General features: G+C 45.5%; 1 protein-coding gene across 5 annotated transcripts in view; it reads right to left on the bottom strand.

Moving 5' to 3' along the window:
- The window catches only part of USP32 (ubiquitin specific peptidase 32), a 430766-nt gene that overhangs the window by 97646 nt on the left and 305532 nt on the right, over nucleotides 1-27588 (bottom strand). For all 5 annotated transcript variants that reach the window (XM_029611622.1, XM_029611620.1, XM_029611623.1 and 2 more), the window contains 5 exons: nucleotides 25127-25281; nucleotides 18519-18600; nucleotides 17836-17910; nucleotides 9796-9934; nucleotides 9280-9385 (listed from right to left, as the gene is read on the bottom strand). In XM_029611622.1, the coding sequence (XP_029467482.1) occupies nucleotides 9280-9385; nucleotides 9796-9934; nucleotides 17836-17910; nucleotides 18519-18600; nucleotides 25127-25281 (557 nt within the window). The remainder of the gene's footprint in view (nucleotides 1-9279; nucleotides 9386-9795; nucleotides 9935-17835; nucleotides 17911-18518; nucleotides 18601-25126; nucleotides 25282-27588) is intronic.

The raw sequence follows: 27588 nt of genomic DNA, 5'->3' as shown, positions 1-27588 counted from the left end.
CCTGCTGTAGCTTCACTAGAGTTTTGGTTATGAGCAGTATTGGAGGATACGCGTAAAGTAGGCCTGAGTTCCAAGGGCGAGGAAAGGCGTTCTTGGCTGACTGGTGTTTGTGTCTCTGCAGAGTGCAGAATTTTTCCATTTTGTGATTCAGGTGAGATGCAAAGAGGTCTATTGTTGGTTGCCCCTAACGTTGAAATATCATGGTCGCTACCAAGGGATCCAGGGACCACTCGTGTGGTTGGAACTGACGACTGAGGCGATCTGCCACTACGTTATGAATGCCGGTCAGATAAGTGGCTCGGAGAAACATTAAGTGTGTTAAGGCCCAGTCCCAAATCTGTGCGGCTTCTTGACAAAGGAGATACGAGCCCATACCTCCTCGTTTGTTCATGTACCACATGGCTACTGTATTGTCCATTTGAATCAGAACAGTCTTGTGTTAAAGGCAGTCCTTGAATGCATGCAGAGCATAACATAGCTCGAAGTTCCAAGAAATTGATTTGAAATGTTGCTTCGAGTTTTGTCCAAGTACCTTGGGTTTGGAGATTGTCTATGTGAGCTCCCCAACCTAAGGTGGATGCATCTGTAGTTAAAGTTATCTGTGGGACTAGTTGTTGGAAGGGCAGGCCCTTGTGCAAGTTGTCCTTGTTCGCCCACCAAAGTAGAGATGAACGCAGCTGGTGGGTTACTTGAATAGGAGAGGACAGTGGTTGAATGGCTTGGATCCATTGTGATCTTAAAATCCATTGGGTTATTCTCATTCTCATGGCTGCTCCAATGAATTGAAGCAGGTGAGACAGAATGAGATGGGACTTTTGATAATTGATGAGAAAATCCATCGAGTGAAGTAGAGCAATTGTTCGGTTGAGAGAAGTTAGTGCTCCTTGTTGAGATTGACTTCTGATGAGCCAGTCGTCTAGATAAGGGAAGATGTGGACACTTTCCTTGTGTAAGTGTGCTGCTATTACTGCCAGGCATTTTGTGAATACTCTGGGAGCTGTAGAACTTCCAAAGTTTGCTGTCTTGTGTCCTCTTCAGATACCAAGTTAAATGGTATTGTGTCTGCCATGTCCTTAACAAAATTAGTGAAGGACAAGTCCTCTGGTGGGGATTTCTTCCTTCCGGAGGAGGAAAAGGGTCAGACATAAAACTCTCAGAGGAAGTAGCCATTTGTTTGTCCTGCCAGGAATCATATGGGTCTTCTCTACAAGGAGAAGTGGGAGAAGACCTTGGTGGTCGAAAAAGCCCTGAAGGACCTGGCTGTGGTTCATCAAACTGTGTCCATCCAGGGACTTCTTCATGTGGTTTGGCTGGAATCGATTTCGGTGGGAGAGCACCGACGATTGCGTCGAATCTATTAATGAGAAGTTGAAACAACGCTAATTCTGGTTGTCCTGGGGCCCCAGGCACTGGCATCGGTATTGTCGAAACTGGTTCCGGCATTGGTCTGGGCATCGGCGATGGTAGAGGCATCGGCGTCGATGGATGCTTTGGTACCGGTGCAGGCAGTGGCTTTGGTATTGGTACCTGCATCGGTGCAGGCACTGGTATCGGCGGGAGCGCCGGCATCGGTGCGGGCACCGGTATCGACGTCAGCAAGGGCATCGATGGTCGATGATACTGTAACGCTTGGAGCACCGCTTGACGGATAAATCCCGTCAATTCCTCCGTGATAGCTGGTGCAGGCAGAGCAGCTACATGTTGTGTCAGTGGAGGTATCATTGGTCCTTCCACAGGGCCCTGTGGAGGTTCAATGATCGGTACATCGAGAGGAGGTGAACGCCTCGGCGGCGAAGGCCTCAGAATTTCCTGAAGGCGAGGCCGTTTCGCGGTCGATTTCTCTGGGGAGAGTAGCGCCTCCGGGATCGATGGGTGGCGATGCCGATGCTTCAGTTGATGTTCTGCCGCTGACCTTGTCGATGCCACGGATGGGGTCGGCGATGAACGATCCTCCGAGCCTTCCGGACAACATTTTTTGAGGATTAGACGTTTTGAAACTCCGGCCGGAGATGATTGAGTGGACATCGATGGGGAAGGCAAAAGTTGTAGATGGAATAAGTGTTCCATCTTTTCCTGTCGGGTCTTTCGACCCTTCGCGGTCATTTCAGCACACTTTGGACAAGATGTTACATCATGTGTTTGACCTAAACAAAGAACACACTCGAGGTGTGGATCTGTAATGGACACGGTCCGATTACAGTTGCGACATTTTTTGAATCCCGTGGCCATATTTCTTTCGACAGCCGTCGATGAAAATGAGAAGAAAATATATATTTTTTTTACTCAAGAGTGAGATGAGACAAAAATTACTCGCCGACCGGTGGTAACACAGGAGACCCCGATATGGGAGAGAAATAACTGTTTTTAAATCTGATTTTTAGTCAGAAAGTATGTGAGAAAACTCACACAGGCTCCTGCTCCGCGATGCCAAAAGCAGCACGGAAAAATGAAGACTGAAGGGAGACCCCTGTGGCTGAGAATATCATGGCATGCTGGGCATGCTCAGTGGGCTCAGAGTGCCAGTCTCAAGTTTCTCGAAACTTTGACACCAAGTTTTCCGCAATAGGGCTCCATCAATGACGTCACCCATATGTAAGGACTAGCATCCTGCTTGTCCTGGGATAACAGGTAAGCAACTCTGCTTTCTCCAAGGACAAGCAGGATGGTAGTCCTCACACATGGGTGAATATGTAGCTACAGGCTGCTCCCAACATAGGCAGCATTTAACAGGTGCAAATGTGCACAATAACAAGAGCTGCTAAAACATGGGGAGCAAGCCTGCACCCAAAGTAAGGGCCCAAGGCAGGAAGAGTTAGGATTTCATGGCTGAAATAGATTACAGAGGACTGACAGACCGAAATGACTGTCATGTCGTTCATCCTTGTCCAGACATTAATGAAAGGCGAATGTGTGCAATGAACTCCAGGTTGCCGCCCTGCATATCTCATGAATGGGTACTGCGTGTAAGTAAGCCACAGAAACAGACATGAACCTTGATGTGACCTTCAAGGTGCAGTCTCGCTTGAGCGTAGCAGAAAGAAATACAGTATGCGAGCCAATGGAACACGGTCTGCTTGGACACTGTGACTCCTAACCTGTTTCTGTCGAAGGAGACAAAGAGTTGAGTGGACAGGCGGTAAGGTACTGTTCGTTCCAGATAAAGGGCCAGGGCACTTTTAGTGTACAAGGCACGCTCAACCCTGGTGAGCATGTGTCTTGGAAAATAGATGGCAATACAATGAAGTGATTGAGATGGAATTCCATGACCACCTTTGGAAGGAAGTTTGGGTATGTACGCAGACAAAATTATGTATAAGTGGGGTATGACACCAAAGCCTGAAGCTCACTGACCCTGCCACTGAAGTGACCATCACCAAGAAGATAACCTTCCAGGATAGGTACGTCAGATCGCAAGACCATAGGGGCTCAAGCAGAGCCTTCCTGAGATGGGCCAGGACCATGTTGAGGTCCCAAGAGGCCACCAGGAGTTGTGTTGGAAGCTTAAGCTGCAATAAACCTCACATGAGCCGCCCTAGGAGCAGATGGGTAGAAATGGGAGCACCATCAATCCCGATAGCACTGAGGTGAACCCTCACCAAAGTGGTTTTCAAGCCAGCCTTGGAGAGGTGCAACAGGTAGCCCAAAAGCCTCGGTGGGGAACATGAGAATGGGTCCAGACTATGTCCTTCATACCACACTGAGAACCTCTTCCACTTGAGATTGCAATATCTCCACGTGGAAAGCTTCCTGGACTCCAAGAGAACACGAGACATGCCCTCTGAAGGGCCCAGGGCCTTCATGGTCAACATCCAAGCCATGAGTGACAAAAAAAAATCAGAGGTTGGGGTGGCCTAGCTTGCCCTGGTCCTAAGTGATCAGGACTGGAACCGTCCCCAGCCAGATTGGAGGGCATGAGGCCTGTTCCCGTAGAAGAGGGAACCAGATCTGCCATGGCCAAAAGTGCGCAACCAGGATCATGGTACCTTGGTCCTGTTGGAGCTTTAGAAGTGTCTTTGAGATCAACGGAAGGGGAGAATAAGCATACAGGATATCGGTGCCCTAGTGATGTGAAAAGGCATCAGACATCTATCCCCTGCCCGTTTGTCCCAGGGAGCAGAACCGATCCACTTTCTTGTTCTCTGGAGAAGCGAACAGATTTATGTCTGGGGTCCCCCATAGGCGGAAGATGCGGTTCACCACCTCTTGGTTCAAGGACCATTCGTGGAGTCAGAAGGCCTGACTCAATGAGTCCTCCATTATGTTGTCCATCCCCGGGAGGTACACAGCATGGAGGAAGATGCTGTTCTGGAGAGCCCAGGACCAAATCTGGACTGCCTCTTGGCAGAGGAGGTATGATTCCCTCCCTCCTTGCTTGTTCAAGTACCTCATCACCACCTGATTCTCAGTTTGAACCAGGACTATCTTGTTGAGCAAGTGCTCCTGGAACGCCCTCAGGGCATAACAGATCGCCCGTAACTCCAGGAAGTTTATCTGGAAAAACCATTCCTGCTACATGGGCTCCCAAACTGTTCCTGCTACATGGGCTCCCAACCCATGTGAGTTCCTCAGCTTTATGGAAGCTGGTGAACTCAATTCCTGGATTGCTTCCGGTGACCTCTTGACTCCTCTTCCGGGGGATGCTGGGAGCAGTATGCAGATGAGCCTTACGGTCCTCTTCTACTTTCCTCATCTGAGGAGTCACACACCGGAATAGGGACTGGTAGTGGCAGCAGTGATGCTCCCTTCGCCAAGGAAGGATTTCAGGGCATTGGAGCTGGCTGCGTCAGTAAGACACCGAGCAGCAGGTCCAGCCGCTCCAACAGAGGCGCAAGCACCAATGGAGTCAGCTCTTGCGGCGGTCTTGGAGGAACCAGAGGCTCGATGCCCTGCAGGGCCCGGCCAACTGCCAACCACACACATCGCTCTAACTCTTTCTCAAAATACCACAGAAGTACCCTGGTCTGACCACCACCTGATTCAAGCAAACTTAACCTCTAATTCCAGCTTTAAAGCACCTAATAACACCCCCAGCAAGTTCTCCTACCGTCCACCTTTCAACACTGATCTTCTTCAAAAAACTCTGCAAATAGAACTAAACAACATAAAACTAGAAGACTCAGAATCTGCAATTTCATCTTGGATAAATATTACAAAGAAAGTAGCAGACTCTATCAACCCCATCATTACAAAAACTAAACAACATACCAAACACAATAACCAATGGTACAATGAAAACATCAGAATTGCCAAACATCTTCTTAGGAAAAAAGAAAGAGAATGGAGAAAAAATAAAAACACAACAACTCTAAACAACTATCGGAATAACTTAGCGGAATACAAAAACATCATCAACAATGCCAAAAAAAAAGAGTTCTCCTTCAACAAAATCTCCAAATTTCATCATAACCCCAGAATGTTATTCACAATAGTTCAAAAACTTACCAAAACCAACCAAAAATCTACCTGTACCAATCATAAAAGTGATGACTTCTCAGATTTCTTCAGCAAAAAAATATCTCATCTAATTCAATCCAACATAACTGAAGACAACCAAATCCCCAAACTCAACGCCAATCTAACATCTTCATGGGCAAACCTTGAGACCACTTCTACACTGGAAATTCAATCCATTATAAACAAAATGAACCCCGCCAACCATCCTTTAGACAGCATCCCAATAACAACCCTCAAAAATATTGAACCCACTATATCAAAAACCATCACCAAAATTGTCAACCTATCCCTAACCAAAGGTAATTACCCCAAATGCCTAAAATCTGCTATCATCAAACCAATCCTAAAAAAGAACAACCTTGATCCTGAACTCCTTACCAACTACCGCCCAATTTCAAACCTTTCGTTCATTGCCAAAACCATTGAAAAAGTTGTACATACTCAACTCAACGACTATCTCGAATCTAACAAAATCCTACCCCCATCCCAATATGGATTTAGGAAAAATCTTAACACAGAATCTCTCCTTATCTCTCTAAATGACACTATTTTAAGAGGCTTTGACAATGAGAAAAATACCTCCTCTTACTCCTTGACCTCTCAGCCGCCTTTGACACAGTAAACCACAAGATACTGTTAGAACATCTTTCACAAATTGGACTAACAAGTACCACATTACAATGGTTCTCTTCCTATCTTTCTGATCGAACCTACCAAGTAATAATCAACAACAACCCTTCAAAAATGATCAACCTCAACAGTGGTGTCCCCCAGGGATCAGCTTTATCCTCTACCCTTTTCAACATATACCTTCTCCCCATCTGCCAACTACTCCAAAAAAACAAAATAACACACTTCCTATATGCTGACATACAGCTTCTGTTCCCCATAAGAAAATCAATTGAAGACACCTACAAAAAAATCTCAGATCTACTCATCTCCATCAAACATCTTCTAAATTCCCTAAAACTCATAATCAATTTTGACAAAACCGAAATTATTCTGATGGATAAAAAACAAAATCCAGTTCCTCCACCCCTGATAATTCCAGACAAACATACGACAACTATAATTCCTACCACCCACACCAGGAACCTTGGAATTATCATTGACAAAGATCTGTCGTTTAAGAACCACATATCAAATAAAACCAAGGAAGGATACCACAGACTCCTAACCCTAAGACATTTAAAACCATTTCTCAACACTGATGATTTCAGAACCGTCCTTCAACTTCTTATCTTCTCCACCTTCAACTATTGTAACTCCCTACTAATGGGAATACCCTTCTCTTCCCTCAAACCACTCCAAATACTTCAGAACTCCGCTGCTAGAGTTCTAACTGGAACAAAAAGAAATGACCATATTACGCCCATTTTGTCTTCTCTTCACTGGCTCCCTATTACCGCACGAATTGCATACAAATCCATGACTATCATCCACAAAATTCTTAACAATGATCATCAAGGGCTAAACACCCTTAACATAACTCTTCAAAACTCCTCAAGAAATCTACGATCCAATAACTCAAACTACTTATTAATCCCCACCATCAAAGATGCTCATCTAACATCAACAAGAGAGAGAGCCTTCTCCATCGCCTCTCCTAATCTTTGGAACACTCTAACTGAAAACCTGAGAACTCAACACAACATAAAAACCTTCAAAAAAGACCTAAAAACTGTACTCTTTCGCAAATTCTTCACAGACCCCCAATCATCTGCTCAAATGAACTAACTATTATAATCTACATTTTAATATTTTTCCCTCCTCTTCCAACCTTATATTACTTCCTAGAACTGTTATATTATGTTTATTACTGTATTGTTCACCATGTTATAAGAATATCTCAAACTTCCATGAAAATTTGTTCACTATGTAAACCGTTATGATGGCTTTTCCGAATAACGGTATATAAAACTCTTCAAATAAATAAATAAATAAAAGGCTGCCGAGGAAAGGATGGCTGGAGGAGGAGGCAGCGGAATTGGATCGACCCGGAGTCCCGGGAGGGGGGGGGGACCGAACCTTTCACCAGTATCAGTGGGGACCACTGAGATTTCGCGGGTTGCCTGAAGGGTACAACTTCCTCCACACAGGACTGCTTCAGGGGAGGCACGGACACGGTTGATGCTTTCCCGAGGTCCGATGTCTTCAAGGAGGAATACAGTTGTCGGTGCTTCCTGGACTTTTCCCAGTGCTCCTCTTGGTCCTTTCCCAGGGCCAACAGGGACGGAGAGGACCCTGGTCTGGACCGTGAAAATACTGATCTTGCTTGGTCTCCTGCTCCTGCCTCCAGATCGAGGATCAGTAGTGGAGGGGACACTAAGGGGGTCGAGGCCGAGAATCCCTTGCCTTGTGGTGTGGAAGTCCCGGACGTCGAAGATTCCAATTTTTTTGCGCCAAAGAGCTTTCCATCTTGTCCAGGCATGCCAGATGACCCTTGGGGGTCACCTGGGCACAAAGAGCACAGACACGGATGTCATGTGCCACCCCCAGACAAAGGACACAGACCTCGTGGGGGTCTGTGATAGACATAGTCCAAGGGCAGTAGTGCAGCAGCAAAAGACGGACGACGCTATGGCAAAAAGAACGCAGCACGCCGTTGATGTCCATAACTGCCACAGAGTATCACAGAGTATCACAAAACTAACCGATACCGAGAAAAAACCCTGCAAAACCGCAGAGGGACCTGACTGGACACGGGAAGGAAGAAAAATTTATTACCCACAGAAAAAAATGCGAGCTCCACAGCCAAGAAAAAGAGACTGAGAGGGACCCCGCGTGGATGTGTGGTTAGCGGCATGTTGGGCATGCTAGAAACTTTGACAAATGTTTTCTGTGCCGGGCTCCATCTGATGATGTCACCCGTGTGTGAAGACTGCCATCCTGCTTGTCCTTGGAGAATGGCTAGTTCCAATTGCCCTATGCAATGTAGCTGTGTGCAAACTTTGTCACCATTCTATAATCAAAGTTTAGAAAAAACTGCTAATAACCAGGTCCATACCAGGTCATGAAACTCATTTGTGTCATGTGTGTCAATATTTGATATATGTATCTTTGGGAAAAACATGAAAGAACTAGTGATACACGCAATTATTATGCATGTAATTACTCTCTAACAATCTCAAGAATCCTGCTCATAAGTTCACTAATTGTGAATGGGAGAGGGAGCTACTGGCGCCACTGCTGAGGAGGAAGAGCTGCTGAAACAGCCTGGGGAAGTCTCCTACCACCACAACGCAGTGAAGAGCTTCCACTGTGGAAAGGAGAGAAAAAGGAATGAGGCCTAAAGAAGAAAAAAGAAGGGAAACAGTTTGGTGAGCACAGGAGAGGAAAGAAGCTTGTGTCCTGTTCAAATACATCATCAGAGTTTGGTGTGCTTACAGTAGTTAGCAGACACAGAACATGTTTCGGAAAATTTTAAGATGGCGTTTTAATAGTATTTTACACTTATTGATCTATTTTATGTTTATAATATGATTGTACTGTTTTGTTTGCGATAATGCTATGGATGTATATTATGTAATCCGCACTAAAAGTGTTAATGGAAGTTGTGGAATATAAAAACGCTTAATAAATAAATAACATGTTAGGAGTCAGTGGAATGCAGTTATCAATCTTTATTGTACTGCAGCCAAGATATACAGAAGCAGCAGACGTGTTCAACGCACACTCCAGCTGTATAATGTATTATCCAAAAGGCAATATACAAGGGCCAGCAGAACTCACAAAACAAACAAACAATTTTAAAATGGACATTTATTTTCAAGTAAAAGGCATAATGTCAACAGCATTTTAATTTCTTTCTGGCGACACTCTTACCCGTAGTTTTAAGGGAGCCACATTCTTCTGAGTTCCACTCCAAAGCTCCTGAACCAAATCTCCATAGCATTTGGCCATATGTCCTTTCATCCCAATAGGATTTGTCCTAAATTTTATAGAGAATGCATTGATTAACAATCTAGGAGAATCATGTTTAAGCAAAGGCCAGGAAAATATTCTCCCTCACCCCCTGCATAAAAGTAATTTTAAAGGTTCACGTCTCCTTGCTCATCTTAAGTTAAGATGAAGTATACTACATTCTGCCCTTATATAGCTTTCTGCTATCTTTTTGCTGTTAAATTCTAGTAACTCTGAGACAAATGGGCACAGATTTATACAAAATGTATTGCCAAGCCTTGCTACTTACAAACAGCCAACAATCAAAACACACCCCCATAAACGTGAATAGAAGTGTGTGTGCTGAATGATAGCCTGTGCAGTTTTAGCCATGCCCAAAATAGGAGGAGCTGAAGGTGGGTGCATACTTTGAACTTGCTTCAATGCACCGTTAATTACCTGTTGAGTTCATATAGATGTTTTCCTGAGATGAAATACTCCGTTAGTGGTTGGGTGTTACTGACACACTGGATACTAGAGTTCATGAAACATGTATTCCCCAGGTTGCTTAGTCCGGTGGCACCTTTTTCAGTAGGGACTGACAAATAAATTCAGAGATTTGTGTAATAAAGCCTGCTGTAAGTACATAATATCAAACACAACACTTATCTAGCTCCCATCTGTAAATCTTGGCCAATTTGACAGAATCAATCAAAATATATGCTGATTATATCCAATTTATTATCCATGTCCCTTCCACCTGGAATGAAACTCTAGAACATCTCAACATTTGCTTCTCCTCCGTTAACTCTTGGCTTAAACAAAATAAACTTACATTAAACATGTCGAAAACAGAGTTTTTGGCTCTGTTTAGCCCACATTCCCCTTTCAACGAAACTTCCATCTGCCTTAATAATTCAACTTGCCAAATCAAAAACCAGGAGAAAGGCCTTGACGTCATTCTAGATAACACACTATCCTTCAAACCTCAAGTCAAAAATGTCATCAAGCAGGGTTTCTTTAGATTGCGTATTCTTCCAGGCTTTAAAACACTATTGCATGTTGCAGAATTTCTTATGTATTGCCAGCATCTATTTTTCCTATTCTTGATTACAGTAAAGGAAAATTGGTTCTTACCTGCTAATTTTCGTTCCTGTAGTACCACGGATCAGTCCAGACTCCTGGGTTTTGTCTCCCCTCCAGAAGATGGAGACAAAGAGGTTTTAACGGACTCCATCGTATACCTTGAGGTGCCACCTAGAGTCTGTCAGTATTACATTGTACCCAAGCATAAAAGGTCAAACCATAACTTTCCATGAAACCAAACTGAAGAGCAGAGGGAATGAAAACCGTGTAACGTATTCAACGAAACCATGCCCATACTCTTACCCTTTAAGGGGGGGGCATACAGTATAAGAACATTCGATAAACCTACAAAATGTTAATAACCACCGGCCGAGCAGACTCTCCCTCTCCCCATGGGTGGGACTCTGGACTGAACCGGGGTACTACAGGAACAAAAATTATCAGGTAAGAGCCAATTTTCCTTTCCCTGTACGAACCTGGATCAGTCCAGACTCCTGGGATGTACCAAAGCTTCCTTAACCAGGGTGGGACTGAGAGAGTCCCGCTCGGAGTACACTCGCCCCGAAGGAACCGGGCTCTGGGGCCCTGACATCCAGGCGGTAATGCCTGGCAAAGGTATGAGATTTCCACGCAGCCGCTTGACAAATTCCTTGTGGCGACACCTGTTGATATTCTGCCCACAAGGCTGCTTGAAACCGAGTAGAATGAGCCCGAAGACCCACCTGGATCGGAGGCCCTGCACAAGGTATGCTGAAACAATAGCTTCCTTCAACCAGTGTGCAATAGTGGCCCTGAAAGCCTTATGACTCCTCCTGGGACTGCTCCACAGGACGAACAGATGGTCCGAAAGACTGAAACTGTTCGTGACCTCCAAGTAACACAACAATACCCGTTTTACGTCCAACTTTCTTAAATCCCTAGACTCTGAATTAGAAGAATCCAGGTCCCCAAAGGAAGGAAGCTCCACCGACTGATTCAAATGAAAAGATGACACCACTTTCGGGAGAAAAGAAGGAACAGTCAGTCTGCAAGGAAACTCCCATTGCAGAAATCCATAAGAAGGGCTCCCTGCAGGATAAGGCCTGAAGCTCTGAAACACGCCTTGCTGAGGAAATAGCCACGAGGAAGACAACCTTCAATGTCAGATCCTTCAGGGTCGCTCGCTTCAACGGCTCGAAAGGAGTGTTACAAAGGGCACGGAGAACCAGATTCAGCTTCCATGAGGGACAGGGATTCTGGACTGGAGGACGCAGATACTTAGCTCCATGCAAAAAACGAGCAACATCAGGATGGGACGCTACAGCAACAGCCCGCACCTTCCCCCGAAAACAACCAAGGGCTGCCACTTGCACTCGCAATGAATTGAAGGCTAATCCCTTAGCAAGACCAGCCTGCTAAAAGGTCAGAACATCTGCAATTGAAGCTCTAGATCAGGGGTGGGCAAGTCCGGTCCTTGAGGGCTGCAAACCAGTCGGGTTTTCAGGATACCCTAATGAATATGCATGAAATAGATTTGCATACAACTGAGGCAGTGTGTATGCAGGTCTCTCTCATGCATATTCATTAAGGATATCCTGAAAACCCGACTGGTTTGCAGCCCTCAAGGACCGGAATTGCCCACCCCTGCTCTAGATGGTTCCACCTCATGTTCCAGACACCACACCTCGAATACACCCCAAACTCTAACATACGCCATGGAGGAAGATGTCTTATGGGAATGTAAAAGGGTGGCAATCACTGCATCCGAGTAACCTTTACTCCTTAATCTCTGCCTTTCAAAAGCCATGCCACTAGACAGAAGTAATCTGCCTCTCTGAAACAAACAGGCCCTTGTCGTAGAAGATTCGGGGACGGACGAAATCGCAGAGGACCGTCTACTGCCAGATTGAGGAGGTCTGCAAACCATGGGCGCCTCGGCCATTCCGGTGCCACTAGGATCACTTTGCCCGAATGAACCTCAATGCGGCGCAGCACCTTGCTGACCAATGGCCATGGTGGAAAAACATACAACAGAATGTCATTTGGCCAGGGAAGTAACAGAGCATCTACTCCTTCTGCCCCTGTTTCTCAAAGTCGGCTGAAAAATCGAGTAGCCTTGGCATTGCAGTACGTCGCCATCAGATCCATGGCGGGCGTGGACCAGCGGTTGCACAGGAGATAAAAGGCCTCCTCGGAGAGTTCCCACTCTCCCGGATCCAGCTAGTGTCGGCTGAGATAATCGGCCTGCACATTGTTCACCCCGGCAATGTGAGAGGCTGCTATCTTGTATAGATGCTGTTCCAAACCAGCTGATTAAAAGCTGAGCCTCCGTCGCCACCGGACGACTCTTGGTTCCGCCTTGCCGACTGATGTAGGCCACTGTCGTTGCATTGTCGGAAAGCACTCTTACTGATCTTCCCTCCACTAGGGGAAGGAGAGCCTGTAGGGCCAACCGCGCCGCTCTGGTTTCCAACCGATTGATCGACCAGGAGGATTCCGTTCTCGTCCATTGTCCTTGCACCGCTGTCTCTTGACAGATTGCTCCCCAACCGGAGAGACTGGCATCGGTAGTTAACACAATCCAGGAGGGAATTTCCAAATCCATCCCCCAAAGCAAATTGTCCGGACAGAGCCACCACGGAAGACCGGTTGTGCTGAGTCCGTCAGCGGTAGAAGAAGATAAAACTGTTCGGAGAGTGGATTCCAACGGGAGAGCAAGGCTGACTGCAGAGGGCGCATGTGAGCAAAGGCCCACGGGACCAAATCGAGAGTGGAAGCCATGGAGCCCAGAACCTGTAAATAATTCCAGACTCTGGGACGAGGCATAGACCGTAACGACTCCACCTGAGTTTGAACCTTGGTCATCCTCTCCTCGGTGAGAAAAACCTTGCCCAGGAGCGTGTCGAACTGAGCTCCCAGAAACTCCAAGGACTGGGAAGGCACTAGATGACTCTTGTCGGGATTGACAATCCACCCCAACGAGCTCAACAGCTGTAAGACTTTCTGAACCGCTGTCCTGCAAAGGTCCTCCGATTTCACCCGAATCAGCGAACTGTCTAGGTAGGGATGTACCAATACCACCGCTTTTTGAAGTGCCGCTGCTACAACCACCATCACCTTGGTGAACATCCTGGGCGCCATCGCCAAACCAAAGGGCAGTGCACAAAACTGAAAATGATGCCCGAGGACTGCGAACCGCAGATACTTTTGATGATCGAGACGCATGGGTAGGTGCAAGTATGCTTCTGTCAGGTCCAGCGACGCCAAGAACTCTCCCCTGTGGACGGACGCTATCACAGAGTGAAGAGTTTCCATGTGAAAACGAGGCACCTTCAGAGCATGGGATGGAAGGTGCCCTCCTTCTTGGGTACCACGAAGTAAATGGAGTAACGACCGCACCTGAGCTCTCCTGCGGGTACTGGAACTATGGCTCCTAGTTCTTGTAGACATTGTAGGCTGTCCAGTACTGCCCGACGCTTTTGCAGGTAGGAGCATGGAGAAACCAGATAGCGTTCCCAGAGCGGCCGAGCAAAATATAAAGCGTAGCTGTGTTCTATTATATTTAGGACCCACTGATCTGAGGTTAAAATGGTCCACTCCTCGAGAAAGAGAGACAGCCTTCCCCCTATCCTTGGTACCTAGGAGTGAACCAGCCTCGTTTCATTCACTGCGTTGACTTGAGGACTCCGTGGATTTGTGGGGCTCCGTCCCTGGCAGGACGCCGGCCCTGAAAGGACTGGCTCCAGGAATGTTGACTGTTGGGACTTTGACGAGACGAGGAGCCGGAGGATTGCGAGGAGCAGGAGGATCACGAGGAGCAAAAACGATTCCCCCTGAATCTTGACCACTGAAGAAAGGAGCCTCTGGACCGAGGTCTATCCTCCAGCAACTTATGGATCTTATTCTCCCCCAGAGACTTTATCAGGTCCTCCAACTGTTGGCCGAAAAGTAGCTTCCCCTTGAATGGCAAGGAACTAAGCTGAGCTTTAGTAAAAACATCCGCAGACCAATTCCGAAGCCAAAGGAATCTGCAGGCTGAGAAGGCCGAAACCATAGTTCTCCCCGATGTACGCAGGAGAACATACAGAGCATCAGCACTGTAGGCAACCGCCACTTCCAAGCGACTGACCTGAGTCGCTTCCGTATCCGACAAGGATACCGCCGATTGTAAGTGCTGTACCCAGCGAAGGCTTGCCCGTAGCGCAAAACCACTGCACATGGCTGCCCGTACACTAAGAGCCGAATACTCAAAAATTTTCTTGAGCTGCACTTCCAATATCCGATCCTGCAAGTCCTTAAGGGCCGTCGTCCCTGTAACAGGGATGATGGTCTTTTTGGTCACTACTGAGACTGCCTCATCCACCTTGGGCACTCTGAGAAGATCCAGAGCCTCTTCTGGTAGCAGATACAATTTGTCCATGGCCCGGCCGAACTGCAATCCCAGGTCTGGAGTGTCCCACTCCCGAAGCAAGAGGTCAGTCACCGACATATGGAAGGGAAAAGAACGACTAGGACCCCTGAGGCCAAGCATCACGGAATCAACAGCGCCCATGCGTGAGTCCTCTTGATGGACCTCAATCCCCAACTCTTCAAGAATGGCTGGGATGAGTGGCCCCAATTCATCCCTCCGGAACAAATGGACCACATTAGGATCATCACTGTCCACCACAGAGGAACTCCCCTGTTGAGCCCCATGTGGCTGGGAATCCGGGTCTGCTTCAGGCCCCTGAGGGTCCTGCGGAGGAGTCACCGCCCCATCCGAAAGGTCTGAAGAAGAAGTACCCACTGGATCAGGAAGGAACCTGAGAGGGCATTTGGATTTTGAAGGCCCCCCCACCAGAGGGGACTTAGGACGCTTATGGGAGGATGAACCCACCCACCCAGATGCCGGTAGCGGATGAGGGGCTTTGATGGCCTGGCGCCTAGCCACTCTCCGAGCCTTAAAGGCCTTGTGAAGTAATAAAACAAAGTTGGAGGAGAATGACGAAGAAGATCCCTCAGAAACCCCCCCCCCCCCGGGGTCAAGCCCTGAGGATTGAGCCTGGTCTTCCCTCGACTTGCCCCCTCCCGGAGGCCCCCGGTCACGGAGAAAGAGGAGGTGGGGAATTCCCTGCCCCCATAGCAGCCAGCTCCTGGTCTTTAAAAGTTTTAAAATGGCCTCCGTTCCTGCACTGAGCAGGAACGGATCAGCTGGCTTACCCTGCAATTGCAGACTCTGAGGCTCCACACGCTGTTTGGAAACGCTGCCACGTGGAATTTCCCCTGCAGTGCCTTCACCCCCCGAAATGCAATCGGCACAGATTCTGGCCACACCACACGGCACCGTCAGCGGGCTAAATTTAGCCTGAAAACGAGCAGGGAAATAGTGTGCCAAAAATAGATCGGGAGGACGACGATTTGCAGCCGGCTGCGATCAGAAAACTAAAGAAAGCAACGCTGGGCCGGTTACTAAAGAAATAAGTAAATTGTACCTGGTTTTAAAATTAATTTATTTATTTTTAAAACAAAAACTTTGTGCTCCTCCTTGCTGAGGGTTTGTGAACCAGGCTCCCCAGTATCACCCTCAGCTACTGGCAGTCACAGGGCCTCCAACCCCCTGCTCTTTTGCCTCGAATACCAGGGGGGGATGGTCCCACCAGAATCTAACAACCCCCTGGGAGGCTTGTAGACTATCTGCAGACTACTACTACTTTTTTTTTTTTTTAACCTTAGAATAAAAAGAGCTAAGAAAAAACCAGCTAACCAAACACTAATAGCCAATTCCAAAAACTAAAGACCAAGCTAAGTAGTTCAGATTCAAGGGATATGCACCTCCACCATCTGCTGGAGACAGAGAAATACTGACAGACTCTAGGAGGCACCTCAGGGGTATACGACGGAGTCCGTTAAAACTTCTCTGTCTCCATCTGCTGGAGGGGAGGCAAAACCCAGGAGTCTGGACTGATCCGGGTACGTACAGGGAATAGTCTTTACACCGGTCTTCCTTCCTCAATATTGCGCCCTTTACTGTTATTGTTCAATTCAGCAGCTCATCTTATCACTGGCTTTAAATGCTCTGATCATGTAACTCTGGCCTTGATAGAGTTACACTGGCTTTCAATTCACAAAATAATTATATTCAAACTTGGAATGACTATATTTAAATTAATTAATGACCAATCTTGCTCATGGGAAAATGCAATTTTGAAATTCTATCAACCTTCAAGAACCCTGCGCTCCTCTCAGCGACGCCTCTTGGATGTTCCATGTCCTCGAATAGCACACTTACACATCACGCAAGAAAGCTCCTTTTCAGTGGCCGGCCCAGAATTCTGGAACTCCCTTCCCATAGAGATTCACCAGTGAGACTCAGTCAAGATTTTTAAGGGGCTTTTGAAGACCTTTTTGTTCAGATTTTGTTATTTTTAATTCAAATTGTATTTTTGCTGCTCTTTTTTGTATTACATTTTACTTTTATTATGTACATTTTACTCTGTATTTATTTTTAGTTGAGTTGTTTTAATAATTATGTATGTTTTAATTTTGTTCATTGCCTAGACCTTTTTGTGTTAGGCAATTCATAAATCTAATAAATGTACACAGGCCAATGAAATGAAGAAAAGACTCCAGCCAGGTCACTAAACTGGAACCTTTTTGAGCTTACTTCCTTTTCCCCATTGAGAAAAAGTGGCAGGTGGAGGCTACCACAGGCTCTGACCTGGCAATTTTTTTTAAATTACCACTGATCACATGGGGTACTGAGGGGCAATACATTTAATACAGCAGCTGCTGATTAGGCCTAAAAATTCCATTCTTTGATATAACACCATAGGCCTGATTATCGAGCTTCTATTCCCAATCAGTGCCTGTGGAAAAATAACCTTGATAAACTGGATCCTGTATATTAAAGTGGTCATCTATTGACAAAAGCCACTATAACCAAAGGCAAAACCTTTCAAGAGCTGATGCTGGCATGTTTTCTAACGACATTGGCATGCAACGGAATCATCCAGATCTCCTGTTAACTGAATGTAAAACTGTAAATTTTAACAGCTAACCTTATCACTTGGAAGTCACAATTTGGAGTTTACTGGAGCCACAGTGATTGGGCTACAGCACAGACATGAAGGCAAGTTCAAGAAGGACTCCTACTGGCAAAGTGACATCACATTAAGGCACTTTTCATCGACTGAAAAGAGACTTCTCTCTTCCCCAACGAAAGAAGTGCTAGTTAACTCAAAAGTTCCTAAGTCAAAGTGCAAAAGGCTTAGAACGCTCTCAAGTGAAGTTACTTTCCTATCATGTTCATTCTTGGAGGGCAGCAGCTCAACAAAGCCTCACTTATGGGTGACATCTTTTAGAGTACTTCTAGAAAACTGAATTCTTTTTCTTTGGTGCTTTTAAGGGATGTGTTTGTGTTCTGTACATTACATTAAAACTCTATTATGGACTTACCCTTGTGCCGATCTATTTTACCACTGTTTGCTATAAATGACATTTCTTCCGGCCAGCTCATATCTTTATTTCGAACTGCAAAGAGATACAATGAGTTTAACAACCTTCTAGAAGAGGCGAGGCCTAGTGGTTCAAGGATCAGACTATGACTCAAGACAAGTCCTGAGCCATGAGCTCAAGACTTCTTTTGCTATTGACTTTCTGTGCGACCACGGGTAAGTGACCGCATCTCCCTGTGCCTCTGGGACCCAGCTGAAACTGAGAAAGCTTTCCTAATCTAATTTGCCTGGTTAATAAATCAATTTATGTGCACACAGTCCAAAAAGCAAAGAATGGCTTGACTGGGTTTATCTAAGTGTGTGTCTCAACACCCCTTAAAACGTTAGCTCATGTTGGCCAAATGAATCTTGAATCACTAGGAATGTAAATGATTTGAGCTCGTAAAATGCACATGAACCCAGAGTGTCACAATTAAACACATGGGATCAAACAACTGAACAGTAAATGTGTCTTATTGCATCATAAGAAGACATCTGCTTTGGTTGCTTTAACAATATTTATTTTAAATCTCGTTAAAATCATGCTGCCCATAACTTTGCCTCATAAAAACACCTCACTCAGACTGAAATTGCTTGGTTTTGTAAATGTTTATATAAGCGCTCTGTATGGTTTTGGACAGTTACCTTCTATAACTAAATGCTGTTCATCTTGGATTTTCAAATATTCTAACCTGTGATCTTCATCATCAAGAAGGGTAAGATAATTCTGAAAAAAAAAAACAACAGTTATTTAATTTTCATGATGTTCTTTAAAACTGAACTCTATAGCAGGACTCCCATGGTCTGGAGTTGGTGCTGTGACCTCTAGGACCTGCGGAACCGAGTTTTCACTTTTCGTTTGCTGGAAAAGGTTGAGTCTGGGTTACACTGTATTTCATCTTGGCTACTTGAGGGCCTGGAGAAAAGCAGAATGCAGAGCCCAGAAGCTGCATGGGAACTGCATGGAGCTCTGCAATTCCAGAGAAGTAAAGTATTTGGCTCTAATGGAGAAATCTGTGTGCCTCCCAAGCTGTCTACAAAATCACACTGAAAGGTTCAGCTTTACAATCAGCTTCCTTCTAAGTTCAGGCTCTGTGCGACCCTCCAGTACCAAAGAAAGAAGAAAGTTTTAAAAAATTTGAAATATAAGCTGCCAAAGGTGAAATTACTACTTACCCAATAATTTCCTTTCCTTGAAAGAAGGCAGGCTAATCCATGACCAGTGGGTTATGCACTTCTACTAGCAGATAAAAATGAAGTAAAGCTGATGTCACAGTATATATAGCCTTGCAATGACAACATCCCACCATTATTCTCTCCAAAAGCCAACTGTGGACAAACTGATAATACTTGAATATAATCATGAACAGAGAACCACTCATGCGCCCAACCAATAAGAAAAACTGAGCTCAGATAAGAGTACAATTACACTACCTTAGGGACTGTTTCTGTTACTTACCAGACATCCCAGGAACTGCGGTCATCTAAGAAGACAAACTGTAACAAGCAAGCAGCCAAGGGCAGGAAGGTGGATTAGCCTGCCTTCTTTTAAGGAAAGGAAATTATCAGGTAAGTAGTAATTTCACCTTTCTTTGCACTCAGACAGGCTAATCCATGATCAGTGGGATGACCAAAGCTAATCCCGAATAGGGTGAGAGGCTGCCCACGGTCCAACCAACACCGCAGGAGCAAAAGCTGCATCCTCCCTGGCCTGCAAATCTAGGTGATAATGCCTGGAAAACTATGTAAGGAGGACTACATTGCTGCTCTGCAAATCTCGAGCGGAGACACCAAACGAAGCTCCGCCCAGGACACTGCTTGAGCCCTGATGAATGCACCTTAACCTGTTTAGGCAAAGCCAACTTGGCATCCACATACATGGCCGTGATAACCTCCTTAATCCAGTGGGCAATTGTGGACCACATAGCCGGCTCACCTCGTTTACCTCCACCATGGAGCACAAACAGCCAGTCAGACTTCCTGAAAGGTCTAGTCACCTCTAAGTTCTGCATCAGATGCGTTTGACATCTAATACCCTCAAGAGATGATACTCCTTACCATCTCTAACCCTGTCTAGCATTGGCATGGAAATAGATTGATTCATGTGAAATTCTGAGACTACTTTCGGCAAAAAGTTTGGAACAGTCTGAAACTGCACTGCCTCCGGACGCAAGAATGGTTCGCGGCAAGAAAGAGCCTGCAATTCAGACACCCAACGCACTGAACAGATTGCCACCATAAAAACTGCCTTCAAAGTAAGTAACCTCATGTAGCAGCCGAAAGGTGGAATCCGCTAAGAAATCCAGAACCAGACTGAGGTTCCACAAGGGCACCGGCAACCGCAAGGGAGGCCAAAGATGCTTCACTCCCTTTAAAATCCAGGAAACATCTGGATGGACTGACAAGGATTCACTTACTCGACCTCTAAAACAGTTGAGAGCTGCCACCTGAACCTTCAAAGAATTAAGGACCAAATCCTTAAGCATGCCATCCTGCAAAAACTCCAAAATTAATGGGATTTGTGCCGAACAAGGTTGAGCCCTTGCTTCTCACACCAAGCCTCAAACACTCTCCAAACTCTAAAATAAGCTAAGGAAGTAGAGAACTTCCTAGATCGAATCAAGGTGGAAATCACGGCAGTGGAATACCCATGCTTCAATAACCAAGCCCTTTCAAGGATCATACCGTAAGACAAAATCGAGTCAGATCATTGTGAAGCACGGCCTCTGTTGCAACAAATCCCTGTGGGCTGGCAGCCTGAGAAGAGCGCCCACCAATAGCCTCTGCAGATTGGCATACTATGGCCTCCTGGGCCAGACTGTAGCCACCAGAAGCATGAGTACTGCATGCCTCGCAATTCTCCGAATCATCCTGCCTAATAAGGGCCATGGTGGGAAGGCATATAGCAGCATGCCCCTCGGCCACTCCTGAATGAGTGCATTGATGCCGAGGGCCAATGGATCTCTCTGGTGACTGAACAATTGAGGAAATTTCGCACTGACAAAGTCATTAGCAAATCCAAATATGGGAGACCACAATGCTCCCATATTTGCTCCACTATGAGCTGGAATGTTAGGTTTGACAACTCCCATTCTCCTGAATTTAGACTCTGTTTGCTTAGGAAATTGGCTCTTATGTTGTCATTTCCCACTATGTGAGAGGCGGATAAGTCTAGAAGATGCACTTCTGCCCACTTCCTGAGCTCATCTATCTCCTGTGTCACCTGCTGGTTCTTGGTTCCTCCCTGGTGATTGATATAAGCCATGGTCGTCGCATTGTCCGACATAATTTGGATTGCTCGACCTTGCAACTGGTCAAAGAACCACAAGCATGCCAACCGAACACCCATGCTTCCAGGCGATTGATGCATCACAGATTCCTCGGCACTCCAGAGCCCCTGCATTACCAATTCCTGACAGTGAGCCCCCCACCCCTGGGGGCTTGCATTTGTTGTATTATCTCAGAGATCCTCTTCTTAGATGTTCTTCCTGCAACCACCACTACAGGTGGACACTGACTTCCGTCAATAAGTGGAGCCTCACCAAGTAGTTCTGAGACTGTGGACTTCACCGTGAAAGTAGGGCATGCTGAAGGGAGTGCATATGCACCCTCGTCCTGGGAACCACCTCCAGGGTGGCAGCCATCAAACCAAGAACTTGAAGGTAAGACCACACAGTCAGTTGAATTGTTGTTCTCAGCCTCTGCACCTGTATCATCAATCTCTGAACACAAACCTCTGGCAGAAACACTCTGCCCCTGCTTCATAACGAACCGACGCCAAGATATTCCAGCATCTGAGATGGCTGAAAGTTGCTCTTGGTTAGCTTCACCAGCCAGCCTAACTCTTGAAGCAAGGAGACCACCTTGCGAGAAAATACTTTCTTCCATGCTCCTGGCCCAGATCAGCCAATTGTCTAAATACAGATGGACCAGAATGTCCTCCTTGCGCAATGACGCCGCTATCACCACCATGACCTTTGAGAAGATCCTGGGAGCTGAGGCTAAACCAAAGGGTAATGCCCAAAACTGATAATGCCACCTCAAATTGGCAAACTGCAGGAACCGTTGATGTTCCAGCTGGATGGAGATATGTAGATAAGTCTCTGACAAGTCCAGAGATGTCAGGACCTCCCCTGACTGCACCATCATTATGTCTAACCGCAAGGTTTCAATGTGAAAGTGAGTCACTCGCAAATACCAATTGACTTCTTTGATTTCTAGAATGGGACGAAAGGAACTCTCCTTTTTGGGTACGGCAAAATAAATGGAATAGCAACCCGTATTTTCTTGTGATGTAGGGTCAGCCACCACGTCCTTCAAGGCCAGCAGCCTGTTCAATGTAACCTCTATTGTTGCCTTCTTCTGCAGGGAGTTGCAGAGAGATATCATTAAGGCATCCCAAGGAATGTGAAGAAACTCTAGAGCATAGCCATCCCGTATCACCTGTAGGACCCATTGATCCAATGTGATCTGGACCACCTCTGATAAAAGAGAAAGATAGATGGCCACCTATCTCCTGATCCAGCAGGTGAATTGGCATGCCATTGCGAGGCTCAAGGGGCTCTGATACCAGAGCCTATGCTCTTTCTGGGCTGAAAGGACTGAAACATACCATGCAGCTGTGACCTCTGTGGAGCTGCCCTCTGTAGGAATGAAAATGTCTGTAGCCCCTGGTAGGGCCCCCCTGTTCTAAAAGAACGCGGCACCAGCTTCTTGTCCTTTGGCAAATGAGGGATCTAAGATTCACCCCACCAATTTGCCATCTTTTCCAACTTACTACCAAACAAGAGGGAGCCCTTAAAAGGATAATCTCGTAAGGCTGGATTTTGAAATTGTATCAGCCAACCAATTCTGCAGCCACAGCTGTCGTCTTGCCGCTATCACTGAAGCCACACCTCTGGCTGCCATACGAACCAGGTCACAGCTCACGTCCGCAAGAATGTGGCTCCCAGTTCCAACACTGCTCAGGAATTCAAACCTGCTTTATCAGCCTCCTGAGTGAGATGCAAAGTTGTGTGAGTCACCAGGGAGTAGCACGAGAAAGATCTGCAAATTCATTGCCTCGATTCTCCTATCATGCGTGTCCTTCAACACTGCTCCACCTTCAACCAGGATGGTTGTTCGCTTGGTGATGGCACACACCAGTGCATCCACCTTCGGAAAACGCAACTGTTCCCTTGTTGTCGGATCCAGGGGGGTACAACCCTGCTAAGGCGTGACACCTTTTAAAATTAGTTTCTGGGGCACCCCATTGCAGGTCAATCAACTCTTGAATTTGCATCCAATATCGGAAAGAAGCATGATGCTTTGCGAAGGGTAACCAAAACGGGATCCTTCTTTGGCATACTCATGGAATCCAAACCAGGCACTTCCAGCATCTTCAATGTCTGGGCCACCAGAGCCAGTAACTCGTCTCTATTAAAGAAACGTAGCATTGTCCTATAAGGCTCCAAATCCGGAGGAATTTCTCCTTCTTCCAAATAGTAGGGATCCCCATCATCATTAGTGCCATCTGGATCTCCATCATTGCTGCAACGTAACCTGGTGCTAGCCCAGGGAGCCGAAGTCTTGGCTGGTTCCACCGAGCAGGCCTGCAGAAAGGACTGCAGCTCTTGAAAAAATTCCACCCAAGATAAGGTGGAAGGGTTAATTCCAAACCCTGTGGACCTACCATGGCATTCGCCGATCTATCCTCCCTCAAGGAAGATACAGTCAGAGGGGCGTCAGATCCAGGCAACAGTCCAGATAGGTCACCGAATGGTCCCACTCCTGCTGACTGCTGGAAAGGACCCGCTTCCGCAAAATCTGCCAAAGGCACTCAGCTTGAGCCTCCATACAACACTGACAAAGATTAGAGGGAGCACCAATTTATGTTGCCCGTATATGGCAAGTTGTACATATTGCTAAGCACTTAGGTTTCTTCTCCACCGGTGTCATTGATAAGCATCCAAATATGGCTCCCAGCAAGCATTGAAAACCATTGTAAACTAACTGTCCAACCAAATGCTTTTTTTTTTTTTAACCTGAGCTCAGCCCCTCCCAGCAGAGCACAGGATCGGGTCTCTGGTTGCGGGGTGAAGAGGGCTAAAACCTTCACTGCCATGCCTCCACGTCCTGCAACCACTAGGCCTTTTTATAGTTTTAAGTCCACGCCAAAGCAGGCTACTGGACCAAGGTGCTCAACTAAGGGAGGGACCCCAGAGTATCACCTCAGGAGTAGAGTGGTGCTCTCCTGATCTTCTTTCTTCTTTAGTTTTTTGTTTCTTTTTTTACACTAGCAATCCCCAGTAGAGAAATGCATGTTCACCATATACTGGAGATGGAGAATACTGGCGGGCTGATGTCAGTGCAGGGCTAAATATACCATGACGTCAGCTTTACTCTGTCTCCATCTGCTGGTAGAGGTGCATAACCCACTGTTCGTGGATTAGCCTAACTGAGTGCAAAGGAAGCTCCAGTTATCCTTAAAGGAATAAACATATTCAAATTGGCAGGACTGTGTAAAGTCTAAAACATGATATCTGGTGGAAAGTGAACATAACTCAAATGTTCTAGACTGGTGTAGCAGGATGAGAAGGAAAATTGTTTTCTGAACAAGAGCATGTAAGCAAATTGCATGGGGAGTGTAATTTTACACCACATGGCCCTTGCACTATGCCAGGGCCGGTGCAAGAGTCTGTAGCGCCCTAGGCAGACCAATGTAACACCCCCCCCCCCCCCCCACACTGATTTGAATGTGCCCTCTGACAATGGTAGATATATAGAATTATGGTCGACTACTTACAGTGTGCTCGCTCTTTCTGCCCCCCTCCCTCCCCAGCGAGTGCTCCGTGATTGCTGTCACCTCCTTTCACATTTTTGAAAATAGCATCCTCACACACCCCGGTGGTGCTCCGCCCACTGACGCTGCCCTAGGCGATCGCCTAGTTCCACCTAATGGTCTCACCGGCCCTGGTATGTGCATGCCCTTACATGCAGACTTTTCCGCTACTTTTCAAGGCAAGTTCATATGCATCAAATCACTCAAAGTGCTGGGATAAAGATCCCCCCCATGAATGCATGAGTTATGCACAGGGAGTTCCACCTGCTACTTGTGTGTGCAGATTTACACATAGACTTCTGAAAATACAAACAAGAGCGTGCAAAGTCCAAACCCCACCCCAAATCTGCCCCCGGAATGTGCACCATGAATGCACACAACTGAGTTACCCACCAGGAAAATTACCCCCACAATGTCTATCAAGCAATGTTACCTCGCTATTATATAACCAGAGTCGCATGTCCTCCTCTTTAATGCGAAGTCTCTGGGACAGGTACTCATGAATCTCTTTAATGGTCTGCATGCGACTGAAACAGCCAGTATACGCCAGGACCCGCTTTAAAGGAGCATTTGGAGAAGGCACGTTTCCTATAATCAGAATTGGGAGCGGGGGCAGAGAGACAAATTAACATGAAAATAAGAAAAAGGGGATCAGATGATATTCTACAATAAGCAGTGACAGGAAAATGTCTCACAACATGGAGAGAAAGAAAGAAGCTGGCTCTGTTTTGGTAAATGCTTGGCAGCTCAGGCCCCAACAGAATCACTTTACTGATCTCAAAGTCAATCAATTACAAAAGTAACATATTCCAGCAAACGTTTCCATTCCTCTGCATTTCTGTTCTTTTATGTAAATGAGTAGTGGTAAGAAGATATATAGTAAATAATATAAAATAATATAAATAATATAAATAATATAAAATAAATGAGTAGTGGTAAGAAGATATATAGTAAATAATATAATTCTTTATTTATTACCAGTTAAACTATTATTTTTATTTATTTTTCACTATGTTTAATTGTCATCCATTTATACTGTTCCATATGTTCTACGGTTCCATGTAAAGCTCCACTCTCTGTTGAGCAGTTCTTTGTTTTATGTAAACCGGAGTGATTTGTAGTCCCTACAAGAACTTCGGTATATAAAAATTAAAAATAAATAAAATAAAATAAATAAAATAAGATCAGACATTCTAGTGGTAAAAAGGGTGGCCGGTTTGGCTTTAAAGTGAGCAAACAGCTGAAAAGTACATTCTCTAAAGGGTCTAGCATGTGTCCTTCCCCCAGCTCCAAGTCTAGCAAAAAAAAGCCATTACATAACAGGCGATTACAGCTTCACCAAGTCTGCAGGACCCCGCACCCTGCACAGTGTGTCACAGGCTTGCACTGTTGTCCCATGGCTAGGGTCACAATACACAGTAATTTCTTGGATTCCTCTCAATGAAAGGCAGAAAGCCAAGTCACAGACAACTTCTGGACTGTCCATCTCTAGTTAAAAGAGTACAATAGAGAACACTTCTTATAGCCTGACCATGGGCTACGCTGGCACAAGCAGGCAGGTCAAGGAAACACAGCTCTGTAACTGTAGTTTATTCACTGCACCTCCTGCAGACTGGCACCTTTCTAACACATATAGCATGGCTGGTGAGAAGCTAACACATCAAAGTACTATCACATGCTAGTAAACTGTACCCTCAAACTTAAAGGAGGTCATTTTCAAAAGGATTTCTGCATGTAAAACTGGGTTTTATGCAAGTAAATGGGCTTTTGAAAATTACTAGGATAAATGCTACTTTTACACATGTAAATCCTTTAAAAAATCACCTCCTAAATCTTAGCAAATTTAGAAGAGGTGGTGTAAAGAACTGGAGAGGGTGAAGAGTTCCTAAGCCCTCCTCTTCAGTAGCACTAGACTGAACAGATTAACCCAATAAAAAGCATTATCAGGACACATGTTACAGTACAGCAGAGCAGAAATAAACCAGAACCACTATGCTTGTAGCAAAATAACCATTTTACCTTCATTTTACTGAGCTACGATCCCTTATAGAAAATAGGAAAAGAAAAAGCAATTTTCTGCAATTACAGATAAGATTAGTGTAAGATTACAGCAAGAAAGCATATTCCAAAAAAAACAAAAAAAAAAAAGATTACTGATTGTATATATAATTAGTGCAGAGCAAAAACAAATTTTTCAAAATCAGGAGCAAAGTTCTTTGTTTTTTTTATTAGAAGCTTTGCAATGGCCAAATGTGGCAATTGCCACCATCTGAAACCCAGGTACATCAAATGGATTCCGATGCCAGTCAAAGTTTCAGATTAATGCCACCAAGCAGGCAGCAACATGAGCAGTGACTATGCTCTGGCTGCCTCGTCACTTAATTATAAAATAGTTTACAGCAGCAGTAAAAACCCAAGATCTGCACATGACCTTAGCGTGACTCTTGGTAGACACATCTTCACATCCCATGCCATTTTAAGGATTCCTTACTACCCATTTGGTATATTACCACCTAACGTCTAACTAGAGTAGAATTTATACTAGTTGACCTACAAAGCTGGCCATGTTGGGGTATGTGCAAGTCAGAATTACAAATAAATTAAGAGGTGCTTTATCATAGAAAATATTTTTTAAAGTTATTTACTATAATTTAAGAAGTAAAACTCTTTAGTGTATATCCTACAAAATGGAGATGTTCAAGTGAATTGTACCTGAATACTACTTACTACTAAACTCTTCTATAGTGCACTCAAAGTACGCAACACTGAATTTGTGACTCGCCTTAAGTGTGCATTTGGAAAGGAAGCAATTAAATCCAAGTCCCAGATCATGGCTTCTAATATGAAAATAACAACACTGTGCAACAAATGCATCAATATATGAAGCAGAAGAGC

The sequence above is a fragment of the Rhinatrema bivittatum genome, chromosome 8, assembly GCF_901001135.1.
Source record: "Rhinatrema bivittatum chromosome 8, aRhiBiv1.1, whole genome shotgun sequence".
In the NCBI taxonomy this organism is placed as follows: Eukaryota; Metazoa; Chordata; class Amphibia; order Gymnophiona; family Rhinatrematidae; genus Rhinatrema; species Rhinatrema bivittatum.
This window is presented reverse-complemented; position numbering and strand designations above follow the sequence as displayed.